The 15,000-nt window shown below is 41.5% G+C and overlaps 1 protein-coding gene across 1 annotated transcript in view; it reads right to left on the reverse strand.

Moving 5' to 3' along the window:
* Positions 1–3,877: 3,877 nt before the first annotated feature.
* The window catches only part of LOC143292740 (alpha-L-fucosidase-like), a 17,194-nt gene continuing 6,071 nt past the window's right edge, over positions 3,878–15,000 (reverse strand). The window contains exons 4-9 of the mRNA XM_076603278.1: positions 14,246–14,376; positions 13,731–13,864; positions 9,018–9,115; positions 8,598–8,730; positions 8,079–8,249; positions 3,878–7,540 (exon numbers count right to left, since the gene is read on the reverse strand). Of these exons, the coding sequence (XP_076459393.1) occupies positions 7,279–7,540; positions 8,079–8,249; positions 8,598–8,730; positions 9,018–9,115; positions 13,731–13,864; positions 14,246–14,376 (929 nt within the window). The 3' untranslated portion in view covers positions 3,878–7,278. The remainder of the gene's footprint in view (positions 7,541–8,078; positions 8,250–8,597; positions 8,731–9,017; positions 9,116–13,730; positions 13,865–14,245; positions 14,377–15,000) is intronic.

Consider the following 15,000-nt stretch of genomic DNA (forward strand, 5'->3'; position numbering starts at 1 on the left):
GTGCATGGCGACAATAATGTGCCGCAACATGTGTAAGCCTCGAGTTCGTGAACGAAATGGTTATTTCAATGAGTTCTGACCTGACTGTGTCTTTTAAAGATCTGATAGTGTGAAGAACTGATTTACTATCAACACAAAATAGAAAAACGGTTTTTCGGAAACGAGATCAGTTATACATTTTAACACCATCAGAATTGTTCAGCAGTGAAGAAGAACTTTTTAGAACTTTTCCAGATGAAGTAACTGTTGAGTTACTTAAGGTTTTGGAATAATGAAAGCAGCACTTGACTTATTATTCACAACCCCACCAGAGTAAGCATTACCATTCGCTACCCTAAAGATTATTGAATAAACTCACATACACCTACACGTGCGCGCATATACAGGAATCCACTCCCCCCCCCCCCCCCCCTCCCCGCTCCGCCCCTCTACAAACACACGCACGCACACACACACACACACACACGAACTCGAGGCTTGCACACTGAGGAAGGCCACCGCGAACTTGGAAGACCCTGCAAGCGCTTTAAGGACACCTTGAAGACAAACCTCAAAGCCTGTGACATAGACATCGCTTCCTGGGAAACTGATGCCCTTGACCGCTCTCGCTGGAGGATGCTGTGCTCTAGTGGCATAAAGACGTTTGAAAACAAGATAACGCTGGCCGTTTAGGAGAAGCGTGAGCGAAGGAAGCAGAGCTCAACTTCTGGAGACGTTTTCCCTTGCAACACCTGTGGGAAGTGCTGCGCATCCAGAACCGGCCTCTTCTCCATTATGAGGACACACACCGACAGATAAGCCTGCCTGTCTACTCATCCGTCTGTCCGACGGGAGACTCCATCATCATCATCACTATGTTCTCCCAGGTCAGCCTTGGTCAGTGACCAGTGGTGGTCTGGTGGTCACGACGGTCAGTGGTCAGCAATGGTCATTGGTGGTCAGCTGTCATTGGTTCATAATAATTTCCCTAAAGTTTTATCAATTTGCCTTCCAAATATACTTGTCTGCCAAAAATGATTTACAGTATGAATATACCAGAGTATGATTAAAAGACACTGTTTTTATATTGTCGAGAAAGTGTGTGATCAACAAAAATGATATGTTGTTATTAAAGAAGTGTCCTATTTGACTAAGATTAGGTTTGTAGAGATTCATATTATATCACTCAGTCTTTTACTATCAAGAATGACCAGCTAAAATGTACCCTAGCGTTACAGGCGTTCTGTTACTGACATATTTCTTTTCAGTGGTATTTTTCTTTCCAGTTAGAACTTATTCCATAAAGTCCTTCTTGGTTTTCTTTGTAAATTGTGACAAATTACATTGATTAACTTTAAAACCATCATCAGTACTGAATCTCATATCGCGGCGAAACAGTGTGAATGTGTGTGTGTGTGTGTGTGTTCACCGAATAATGTATTTACTGTGTGTCAGCGGGATGCACACAACGTATATGTTTGTGTATAAGTGTGTGTGTGCGGGCAGAGAGAGAGAGAGAGAGACGGAGACTATACACCTTGATCAGGTCTCCCCTCTGTCGTCTGTGCTCCAAGCTGGGTTGTCTCAAGATCCTCAGTCTATCAGGGTAGGGTTTGTCCCTGATGTGGCCCAGAAGTTTTGTGTCTCACCGTTGGACATCCTCAACATCTAACAGAGGGACTTTGACTGAGGATGCCAGACATAGTAACCATATTCTGAGTGGTCTAACCAGGCTCTTGTATAGCTGTGTGAAGGTCTTTTCTGTGAGGTAGCCAAACGATCGGCGGATTACCCCAACTGTGCAGTTCGCCTTTGCAGTTGACTGTGCCACGTGCTGCTTGAATGCCAGCTTTCTGTCTGTTGTGACGCCTAGATCCTTTTCTGCCTCACTTTCTGCTAGCCTCAGCGTAGACGGGCTGCCATCAGTCATTTGTTCTTCTGTGTAGTTGTTGGTCTCTGGCTCACTCTGCCTACCTAGTCTCAGTACACAGCACTTCTGAGGGTGGAACTTGAGGAGCCACTTTCTTGACCAGTCCTGAAGTTTTGCAAGATATTCCAGGAGCTCTTGTGTGCTCATCTGAGTGTCACTTCTGGTGAATAACTTAGCGTCCTGTGTGTGCGTGGGGCACATCACACACTCATTTGCAAGTGGGAACTTCAATGCATGAGACGATAATCTAAAAACATCACTGAATGACTAAATATCACATGCATTGATCGATCGATTCAGATGGGCAGGAGCTGTTACATCCATCGATCTCTACTGATTAAAACAACAACAAAGACTGCGTGCTCAAAGCAATGACAACATCTCCTTTACCACTGAAATAAAATAATAACCAAGATATAATAAAACACACACAAAACATGATTTAAACAATGTTATTACGTCCAATACAACCATGTCTATTTATCGCATGAAGAAGAAAACAACAACATTGCTTTAAATACTAAAGTTAGTCAAAAGACGTCAGATGCGCTACAACAGTGGGGATTTTTGTCTGCTTGCTTCGGAACTGAACATGCATGGTTTGATCCTGCTCGCATGCCTTCTTTTTTCTTTCTTTTTTTCTCCCAACCTTATTTCATATACCATATTTAACACAGAACACTTTTTAACGATTTTTTTATCTCTTTTTTTTTCCCTCTCCTTTTGATTCCTTACTGGATAAAGTGTGAAGCACAAGTGTCTTAATTTAAGGCTTTGCCTCTTGTTTTTTAATACTCTCACTCTTCTCCCCCAGATCCTATTTCTTACCGCTCATCACCAACAGAAAAAGTAAGAGTCATTCAGTGTTCAGCATTCTCTCTCTCTCTCTCTCTATATATATATATATATGTATGTATGTAGACATATATATATATATATATGTCGATATCTGTAGAGAGAGGGAGAGAGAGAGAGATTCTCCAATAACAAAGAAATTTTGTCACAGCCATTTTAAACTTTGAATTGTATATTTCTGTATGACACCTCTATTGTTTGAGAGAAAGCAAGGATGGCCTGATTTTATAGTGTATGTGTGTGCATAGAAAATGTGTGTGCGTGCATGCATGCATGCATGTGTGTGCAGAAAAAGTAAAGAAAGGTGAAATGAATTATGTACAAATATTAATACACACATCTATCTATATATTATATTTATATATCATATATTTGGAGAGAGAGAGAGAGAGTCTCCAGTAATAAATAAATTTTGTCATAGCCCTTCTAAATTTGTAATTGTATATTTCTGTATGACATCTCCATTTTATTATAGTGTTCTTTAGAAAGAAATCAAAGATGGTCTGATTTTATGGTGAAATGTGTGTGTGTGTGTGTGTGTGTGGTGGGGGGGGGGGGGGGTGTTGTGCCTGTATGAGCTCATGTATGCAAATTATTTGTATATCTGTGTCTTTGATGTATGGATGTGTTTTTGTGTTCAGTGTGCAACATGCATGCATGTGTGTATATGCGTAGGTTTGTGTGTGTGTGTGTGTGTGTGTGTGCATAATTATGCATATGGCCGGCCGTGTATGTGTGTGAACCTCAGTGTCATTGAGATTCTGATGTTTTGAATTTGTATACATGTACATTTTTTGCACGTGTGTGTGCATGAATTAAAATTCTGACACGTGCATGTGTGTTTGTGTGTGCATGTGCATGTATGTGTGTGTGTGTGTGTGTGTGTGTGTGTGTTCGTTCGTGTGCATGTACACATGTCTGGTAAAGCACACAAATCACAAATTAAAGAGAATAAGTTTTACATCAGAAAATAAAAATATATAACTAAAAAATGTTTGCCTTTTCAAGAATAAAGAGAAACAGGAAAATTCACAACAATCAAACCATGCCAGTTACAACTATTCAAAACATCTGTCATTGATTCACCCAGTACAATCATGATCACATTCAATACCAGTTTTCTTTTTGTTTATTCCACCACTTTACAGATATTGTGCATTTCACAGACATTGTGCACTTCACAGACATTGTGCAAAATTTATTTCTATTATTCCATGTGACCAAAAAATAGCTACTGCAATTTTTGTTGCAATAATTCCCAACTTTCTACATAAAACTAACTGGATATAATAGAAAATAGAAAACCTTGTGATATGTTGTGTGGATTACTACACAGGAACATTTAAAAAATCATCTCAATACACAGTTGTGAGGTAACAGATATTAAAAAATAATAATAATAACTTTACATAATCACAGATTGATTCAACTGTATTTCTTTGAAACACCATTACAAATGTAAAGCTTTCTTAACAACATATCCAAACTTCTTCTTCAGCTTGATTGCTGAATGTATATTCAAAATGTCTTCCAGTCTGCATTGCTGAATATACAAAATATGTTTCAGTTTGCATATATAAACATGTTTAATTACAGATTAAACATAATCAATGAACCCAATAATCAGAAAAAAAACATATAGAATTTAACATGGGACTGATTCTTCCTCTCACAGTAATAATGAGATTCTAGCTGTCACTATGATAAACAAAGTTACAATGTTGACCTGTTATGAAAGCTGTCAAGTAAAATCTTGCAAAAGATGAACAACACGAACACTGCTGGTGTACAAGATTCTGGCTAAGACAATTTGAAACACTCCTGTATCTGTCCATGTTAACACATCCTTCCATGTTTAATTCACAAATACATAAGATTCTTATCCATGGGGAGTCTGCAGCCTCAGCAGGCTTCCCTGCTGTACTAATGTGGAAAACGCAGGTACTATTCTGAAATTAACAGTTTTTTACCTGCAAATGACACATGTGGAAACAGCTGGATATACCGTACAAGTCAGTTGTCTTTGCTTGCTTTGAAGGCATATGTCGGAACTTTGAAACCATTTTAATTTCCACACCCTACCTATATTCAGGGTTCAGTGAATCAAGACATTTGCAAACAGCAAATGCAGCTTGTACAATTAAATTCATTGGACAATACCCTGATTAATTTGGAGCCTTTTATTTTTCACATAAACTGTAGTATTTGTGGATAACAACCATGTGTGATATACCTATCAGCAACAAAATTAGCTGATACTTGGACCAATATGATGTACACCATAGAAAAAGATCACACACACACACACGCACACCAAAACAGTATTATGCTCCATATCACTGATATTGTCAGCTGTCATGCAATTCTAAATGTCCATTCATCATTTGCTTTTTCATATCCATGTCCAAAACTGAAGAAATTCTCATCATTAAAATGTGTGTAAGTATGTGTGCGAGTGCGCACACGCGCGTTTGTGCATGTGTGTTGTGTGTGCACACACTGTGTGCGCGCGTGTGCGTGCGGTGTGTGTGTGTGTGTGCGTGTGTGCACCTGTGTGTGCTAGCACCTGCTTGAATGTGTTTTCCAAAGGGAGGCCTAACCCTTTCTTTTCCAAAAAAGGGATCTTTAACAACAGACTTGGATGAGAACATTTCAATGAATGTGCATGGATCAGGCACAGCATTAACAAAAGACTTGGATGAGAACATTTCAATGAATGTGCATTGATCAGGCACTTATATAACCTATTTTCGTTCTCTCAGCTCGAGATTGTTCCCTTGGAAATGGAAATAAATCAGAATGATAAGAACTGATTACCCTGCATTATGCTAGTTACATATGTTTTAAGTTTGTAAGCCAGAATAAACAACACCTGGAATCCATGATAATAAGCAAGACTAAAAAATAAAAGAATACACAGGGAAAAGCACATGACTAAAATACACTGCAAAATCCACAACATGTGTGTGTGTGACAACACTGACCCATCATAGCAACGACAATATTTGAATCAGTGTTCTTAGAGATTGCACCCAAACTATACAGACACAGGTTATCACAATACCAAGGCACAACAATAAAACCTCTTGTACCATCAGACAATCCAAAGAAAAAAAACAACATAATTATATATAGCTATGTAGATATATAGATATATCTGTGTATATATGGCTAAAAAAAAAAGGGGGGAAATTGTTTTACAGCACTTTGATTTTATGGGGGCATCTTTACACCTTACCCCAGGCCTTTAGACTCTAAAAAATTCAAAACAAAGTCAAACTGCGCTTAAATGGTTGAGAAGCCCAAAACACCCATCACTGTTTCAGCTTCAGTTGATAGACGGTGCGTGTTATGGATCTTGGCTGCCTGACTGTCTTCATGGTAGAGAGTTTGTCATGACATACCTCCAGCAAACGAACTTAACTCTTCATTTTTGGTAAAAAAAAAAAAATCTGAGGAGAGTTATTTTCTATTCTGTATTATTGACATCACTTTCTTTGGTATATATATATATATATATATATATATATATACATCTCTTGCTGCTGTTTGTTTTGTAGTGTTTCTACCCCCACCCTGTACATACATGTGTTGACTGATTCTGACCTTGGAATGAGTGTTAGTTGTTTAGGCTGATGCTCTTAACAGTTGAGAGTACACAATAGCATTTTCTTTGGAACTGTTATTTATAAACAGTTTGGCTTTTGAAACTTCATTTTGTGCAATAAAATGAACACACATTTTAAATTCCAGAATGTATTTGAAGCAAACTGCTTGCACATAGAAAATCTGTATGTAAGTACCATGCCTTTTAATTTTCAGTTTCAGTTTCTTGAGGAGGCGTCACTGTGTTTAGACAAATCCATATACACTAAACCACACATCTGCTAAGTAGATGCCTGACAAAAGCATATCCCAGTATGCTAGTCAGACCTTGAATGCATTCATATATATTTGTGTACCTATCAGAGTGGATTTCTTCTACAGAATTTTACCAGAGGTCAACACTTTTGTTGCCATGGGTTCTTTTTCAGTGCACCAAGTGTGTGTTGCACACAGGACCTCGGTTTATTGTCTCATCTAAATGACTAGAAGCTCAATTTGTTTTTCCAGTCAATTTCGGTGAAAGATCAAGAGCCTTTTAAGGCATGAATAGACTAAGAAATGCAAATATAATGACCAAATCATGCTGCACAATAAATCACATATGTTTTGAAGTGAAAATACATGTGTTCCTGAGAACAGAATTGCACATTTTAAAAATCATGAACCAGTAAATGACACCAACACTTTGCTATGACCAAAAATCTACAATACTGCACATTCCCAACTTGACAGCATTGTTGTGGACTACCTTGGAAAGGAAAATGATTCCTTTTAATCTTCACACCAGTTCTGTAATCTCTTCATGGGTCGTTACAAAATCACTGACTTACTTATATATCTATATCAATATATTTAAGGAGAAGTTGGTGAAGGAATGTTAAAAAAGTTAGTAGAAAAAATCCAGCAGTCTACTGGTTTTTCAAGTGGAGCAGTTTGAAGACCCAGCCCCACTGACAGGGCATGCTGCTGAAAGGGATGGTGGGCACGGTGACCGTCACACCCTGAGTTGTCTGCCCCACAAAGTGGAAGGGGGCACCGCTGTAGCCGAGGAGAGTGATGGAGGTCTGGTCACTGACGACGGGTGCTCCAAGCTGCAGGGTGGTGCCAGGCAGCCACTTCAGCAGGATGGCGTACACCACAGTGCCAGAACCTTCCTTCCTGGACGTGTACCTGAAGGGAAAACATCATCCTCTCACACAGGTGCGGGGGAAAGGGGTTGGGGAGGCAGGACCATCAGGAGTTGTAATGAAGCAAGAACATGGGAATTCTATGGACTTTGTAAACAACAACAGAAAGAAGAAAAAAAGTACAGCTTTGAAATGCACCAAAGTCAAGAAGGAATGACATTGAAGTTCCAAACTTCTGTAAGTATTGTAGCACTGGTGGCGCTGTCAAACAATATCTTCGTTTGTCCCAGATAGCTGCACCCTAAGTAGAGGATGGTCCTAAAGTACCAGATCAACTGGTTGCTTTAATCTTAAGTAACGTCATCCATGTCGCCAACAGACATCAATTTCTATCAGCCTCATGAAGACTACTGCCAAACAAAAGGACTCTTATTTGATCTTCCAAGTTTTCATTGACAAACATTTTATGCAACAATGTGATGTAATACTGACATAACATCACTTAGAACTTTTTCTGTGGAAAGAATCATTGTGTCTCTTGCTAAAACTTCCACAGTTAATCACTGCTCCTCCTCACTGACCAGACATCAGGGTTGGTGGTGTCATTCTGGTAGGTCCAGGGGTGGGTGCTGTAGATGGCCTCTCCGTTGACAGCCAGCCACTGACCCATCTGACGCAGGCGCTCCTCGTAGATTGGGTTGATCGTCCCATAGGCTGTGGGGCCTACGTTCACCAGCAGATTGCCTCCCAGACTGAAGAAAAGCAGGACATAGGGGAAAAAACAACCAATGTTCATGTACTTTCCGAGAAAATCATAATAAAAAGGGGGTAAAGATTCCTCTAAATTATCTTAACAGACCTAAGAAAAAGAGAGAGAGGAGCACTTAATAAACAACACACAAGTAATGATTGCTCACCTGATAGTCTTTATAAGCAGATCAGTCAACCCAAAATGAATATAGCATTATCATCTCATCACACACACACACACACACACACACACACACACACACACACTCCACGTTCTGTGGTGCTTCCACAGAGTGTACTAGAAATGGAAGGGCAAAAAAATATCACAAAAAAAATCTGAAGGTGCTGACCTGACAGTCTTGACAAGCAGACTAATCAGTTCATCCATGGTGTAGATCTGAGAAAGCTGCGTATCACGGCGGAATCCCCACGATCCTTTGTCCAGAGTCATGCAGTTCTCCCACTTGTGTTTTAAAAGCTTCCCTGGAGACATTAAAACAAAGTGGGGTGGTTTTTTGTTGTTGCAATTTTGACAAAGTTCTGCAGTATTATGATGGTAATGTGGGAATGTGTGTGTGTGTGTGTGTACATGCGCAAAGTGCATGCAGCACTCAGGGTCAGGAATGACCAGCACCCAGACCACCACTCAAAGTCCAAAAGAGAGGGGAGTAAAAGTCCCGGTCCATACATGGCACTCAAACCCACAAGCACTTGCTTCCTTGTCAGGTGGTTTAACCACTAGGCCCCTGCTCCCTTACTCTGTCACTCACCAGGCACAAATCTGTCGTGACAGTTCCAGAAGCCTCCATGCTTGCACCTTGCATTCTTCCCCCAGCGGTCGTTGGTTACCACAGTGTCTTTGACAGGGCTGGATGTGAGACAGAAAAGGACAGAGAAGACATTTCGGGCTTCAGTCATCTGGCATATACTCTTTGAATATGTTAGTCTTCATAAGATATGTCATATAATAATTGTTTGAAATCATTATTTGATGTGCTGTTGTCATATGATTAATCTTTAAATAAGAAATCAAATCTGAAACTGTATATGGAAAGAATCATTGTGTCTCTTGCTAAAACTTGTACAGTTTACAACTATTCCTCCATACACCATTTTTTATATCAGAGATCACAGATTGTATACCATATTTATCAAAATATAAATATTGTTTTTGAAAGGGATGAAAAGGATATTTTCTATCTAAAATTATGTTTAAATAACATACTTACTGTGACCCAACTAGTGCAGACTCCGGCAGGGGTCTGATATTCCTGTCCTTTGCAAACTACTATCCGCCTATGCGGAGAAAACGAAAGTACTACGGCCGATAACCTCCCAGAAGTAGGTAACCTCCCTTTTGTCCTGCTGGCTAGCGCCCTCTTTTGACGGCAATATGCCATCACCAGCGCAGCGAGTAGGGAGAACAAGAAGCGGGGAGGACGGGAGGGTCTTAAATTTGGGTCACGGTAAGTATGTTATTTAAACATAATTTTAGATAGAAAATTTCCTTTTAATTACACATACTTAACCGTGACCCAACTAGTGCAGAATAGCATGACAAGGTGGAGGGCTCGCCTGTTTGTCTGTGTGCTGCGATGGCCTGTTGTGCAACTACCACAGAAGCGATGCCTCTTGAGCCATCATCCCGCAGGTGTGCGACGTCTCTCAGGTAGAAATCGATGAAGGTGGCAGGGTTTTTCCAGTAGGCAGCATGCATGATGTCTTGCCACTGCAGAGGCAACGCCTCTTGAGCCATCGTCTCTAAAGCGATAGGCGTCCCTCAAGTAGAATTCGATGAAAGTAGAGTGTACTGTGTCACCTAAGGATATTGGTGCGGGCAAAGAAGACAGAGGTTTGCAGCTGTATTGTGGGAGAGGTCTGTGGATCACAGCTGTGCTGATAAATGTAGCGCAAAGAAAATCGGGTCGGTGTGTTGAATCCGCACATTACTGAGAGCCCTTCAAATCAAAGGAAGAGAAGGAAACACGTACCCTTATAGGGTTGTCTCATTTGAATGCGGTTGAGCGTCAATGCAAGGAGGTGCACATGTGGTTTGATCTGATGATTCCACATCGGTTGTGGGCCGATAGTGGAAGTGGTATATGTGTTTCAAGGAAACTGTGGCACAAGACAGAGGTAGGCCACCATGTTGGGCTTGCCTTAGGCGTGACAGCCAGAACTGTAGAGCTCCTCCATGCGAGCTGACAGGCGATGGGCGCTCCCCCCACCACTTTTTTGTTGTTGCCAAAAAATGACAGCACTGGTATGTTGCCTGTGCCTAGAATGGCAGACATTTGGCAACAAAAGACTTGAGGTCCCTGGTGTCTCTGGGACAGGGCTGTGTAATTGCCCAGGTAGGTACCAAAGGTGTCACAAAGAGGCATATGGAAGGCTTGGTGGCTTCTCTACCTGAGTGTGGCATGTTGGAGCAACCTGCAGAAAGTTGTCGGCAGTCAATGGCTGGGTTGGATCAGGCTGTGGAAGTGCACTTCATGTGCCCGCAGGTCACTGAGTCTCATTCTGTGGTGGAATTCCTATTGGAAGAGGGTTTCCATGGGGAAAATGTTTGCTGAAGGTTCTTTAGTGAGAAAGGGGACTGGATCCATGACAGGCCTCTGGCTGTGTGTGGTGCGCACTAAGTCTGGGATGGAGTGGGGCGGGGGCAGGGAGGTAAGTGGCTCAAGATGTGTTGTACTGGCTATTTACATCAAATCACTGATCTAACATACGTTTTCAGTATGGCCAACAGCAAAGTGAGAGCTGTATTATCAGTGGTTTCTTAATTGCAAAGGGAAATCATTTGCAGCTTAGTCTTTCATGAAGGACTATGTCTCTCAGACTAGAAGTCAAACTGCACTGGGACTGAGTGCTGTAGCCTTGGGCCTAACTAGCCTTTGGGATCTGTCCCAATGATGAGTCCTAAGGCCCTCTTGATCGAGGGACTGGGGATGCAACTTGGGCAAAGCACTCTCTACTATAAATTGTATAATCGAATTCCAGCCTGAATAGTCGGGACAGCAGTTGCCTCCTCTGCTGTTCTGATGGTGACTGTCGTACACGACTGATTATCATTTCTTGTTCCTTGGAGGACACCAATCAGCATGGGTAAATCAGGAAACAGCTGCTGTGTGCTTGAGGGATGAAGGTGTCCACCATGCAGGTAATGTTGAAATGTAAGGAAGCCGGAAGGAGTTGACGGGGACTTGTGATGCAACCGTGTGTCTGAAAGACATGGTGCTTGCTTCCGAAGTGACAACAAAGTCATTCTCTGACAGGCCCTTGACTGAAGGCTGGGGCTCCATGATGGGATAGCCTGCCTAGGCTAGAAGCCCCTGGAAGTGTCTCATTGGAAAGACAGTGCTTGAGAAGGAATGCCCATCTGTAACCACAGCAGTGGTTGTGTGTTGAGGCTGAAAGGATCGGGCAGGGAGGACCAAGTGCAGAAAGTGCTTTCAAACGCCAATTGTTTGAGACATCGATGCTGGATCTCTTGTTCAAGCAAGGTGATGGGGCGAACTGATGTGCTTGAATGTGGCAACTGCTGTGCTGGTATGAGAGGGCAGAAAGGTACGCCCCTGTGGCTAATGGACGGTTCGTTGTGCTTTGTGAGACGCATCCGTCCTCGTCAATATGCCTTTCTCCCAAGTGTAGAGGAAAACAATTATTACCCAGGCCTTCTGCTACTAGACAGGAGTGGAAGAGATGGGCTGAGGGTGATTGTCTCCTGCCCAGTGGGCAGTTTTCGGGTCTGCTATAACTTGTAAGGCAAAGATAGACAGCCCTTCAGTGGAGGGCTGGCTAGGATGTAGGGCCCGTGTGGAGCTGTTGTCGTACCACAGTGGTGCAAACCAAAGGTTGTTGTAGACAAGGGGGGAAAGAAGGGATGCCTTACAAACTTGGAAGGAATCAAGGGCATGTGTGTCTGGAGTGGCATCTATAAGTTGGACTGTCTCATCCCTCCTTGTACCAAGTTAGGGCATCTCCAGCCCTATGGGTGATTGTTGTAGGCAAATGAGTTGGGTTGCCTTGTCCCTCCTTGCACCAAGAGAGGGCATTCTTAGCCCTGTGGGTGAGAAGGGAGTACATTCAGGCCTGAATGAGGCAGTTTTGTATGTGAGTGCAGTCGTCCTCCGAAAGCAAGGTATGGATGAATTTATGAAAATGAATACATATATGTGCAAAGGGATTATGCCAATGACAAGAGATCGAGTTACAAGAAATAAGTGGCTGTATAAGCATATGTGTAGCGTGCACAGATATACCCAAGTAAATGGGTAAGTGTGCATAATCAGTAATGGAAAAGAATCTGTGTATGCACCTATATATGAAATGTACATACACATATGAATAAAGTGCCAGTACGTAGATGCTGAGAGTTCTGGGCATTGTGAACAGAAGGACGCAAATGCAAGTGTGCCTATATTGCTAGGTAGGGAATCTCAATGAATAGATGTCAATGAATAGAGATAATTGTACATGTTAATATGAAAGTTGTATGAACCTATCCCGTAAGCGCACACACATGTGTATACCGAGGGATAAGTATGCATCTATAAGTGTAAACAGAACAGAAATGTGTATAAATGTAGCAAGATATCTCAACGATAAATACATAGATATACATATATATTTTTTTTTTTTTTTTTTTTTTTGGTATACACACACACACACACACATTTTTTTTTTTTTTTTTTTTTTTGTAGTTGCTGTTGATTTTGATACTAAATCAAAAAGAGTAGAAGGGGAAATATTGTGATTTATTTCCTGTTATTATGTATAACAAGAAGAGAATGGTAATAGGATTGGTTGCCTGCAGTGGGCTGTGTGCAAGTGTTCGGGGATGAAGAACCTAAAAGTTCAGTTGTCAATAGCCTGAGAAACGGCAAGAAAGGTGCAGTTGCTGCGCAAGGTTGTGTAAAGTCCACGAATGGGCATCAGGACCCAATGAGAAACCGAAGAAACATCGCTGGTGGACAGCACGGGGGCAGGAGTGATGTGCTGTGTCGGTTACAAATGCGGAGTTGCCTTCCTTGGCGCCGATAATCGGCGAAAAGGATGGTGTCTTTAGAGCACATATCCCCTGGTGTTACGTTTCCTCGCTGTAGAGGGAGGAGTGTCATGCTGCGTGTGAGAGTCTATGGTTCGATGCCACAAGGGGAATAATTCTAATGTCCCTTAGTGCCGTGGACATCCCTACCCGAATCGGTCGCCATCGGACGTGGGACGGTTGGGACATGTGGCATGACGGCGCCGTAAGCCAGTGTTATGCACAAACAGTTGTAAACATTCATTTATGAACCGTACACCTTTTGGGAATGTGGGGCCTGGAGTCTGAACATTTTTATACAACACACATAACACACACACACAACATCACACAACACACACACACAACACACGCACATGCACACCACAACACACACACCACAACACACACACACAAACCACAACACACACAAACACACGCGCACACACACATGTACCTGTCATTGTAGAGCCAGGCCAGGAACTGAGTGGCATTCCAGTAGAAGTCATCCACCATCCAGTCCCCATCAGACCACACCACGTCTGGTTTGTACGTGTTCACCAGTTCATACAGCTCTGGCATTGTCTTGGCCTGCAAACAGGGGAGACAATCTTTGACAAGTAAAGAAAAAAGGTCCAGTCCTGTGTTTATTGTCGATACTGAATTAATGATGACAAGAAAACATGATAATTTTGTCCTTACTGAAAATAAGCAACAAATATGAATCTATAAAAAAATCAATCAAACTATATGTGAAAAAACATGAAGAAACAGATATACACACATACATGTATGACTGGAAAAAAATCACAAACAAAAAACACAACATAAGGTTCACATTTTAAGTCAACATGTATACAAGGCCACAATGTTGTCATTCCTATTGATCAGAGCTATGTCTTTAGGTTTATGTAAGTTAATCTGTTCAAGCTGAAAAATGAACAGTAAATACAAGAAGAAAACAAAACTCACAGCGACAAAGTTCTGGGTGGTGTAGTTGTTGGCTTTATCTTGGAGGTACAGAGGGTTGAACCATTCAAACAGAGAGTGATAGACTCCAAAGTGAATCTGGGTCATCTTTCTGATGGCACTGGCCAGGTCCCCTGCATACAGTTATAACACACAGGCACAATATTTCTTCTGTAGTTCTGAATCTTACAAAGATGCGCCCTCCCAAATTCTTAAAAAAAAAAAATTCTGACATTCATTTCTCTTTCCTCTTGTATGTCACCCACATCTATATTGTGTTCAATTCATGCAGTTAGGCATTCCAATAATTTGCACATCTTCCAAGCCCCCCTGAGTTTTTCTAACGAGCAATAATGAATCCTTTAAAAGAATATTTTGATTTTTTTTAGGAACACTCATACCCTCAGTGACATCAGCATACTTACAAATAGACAAAACAGATAACTTGACCTAGTCACATCTTTTCCTAGTGAGGCAAACGAATCAGCTGATTGGTCTGTTCAGTGTAGGTTTTGTTTAAACACACACATGATTGGCTCTGGCTCTGTTCCATCACCTGAGTCTAGTAGTGGGACTCACTATCACAAGTCAGTAAACCATTTGCATTGAGAAACTATCAAGCAGTTTCAAAACAAGAAATAAGTCCCTCTGTAAATAAGGCTAGGTGGAAGAAAATCTTATTGGAACAATTTTGACACTGCCATAACAATGGAACATGCCCTGACCAGCTGTAACAAAATATGATGAAATAAGAACAG

This window comes from Babylonia areolata, chromosome 18, assembly GCF_041734735.1.
Source record: "Babylonia areolata isolate BAREFJ2019XMU chromosome 18, ASM4173473v1, whole genome shotgun sequence".
Taxonomy (NCBI): Eukaryota; Metazoa; Mollusca; class Gastropoda; order Neogastropoda; family Buccinidae; genus Babylonia; species Babylonia areolata.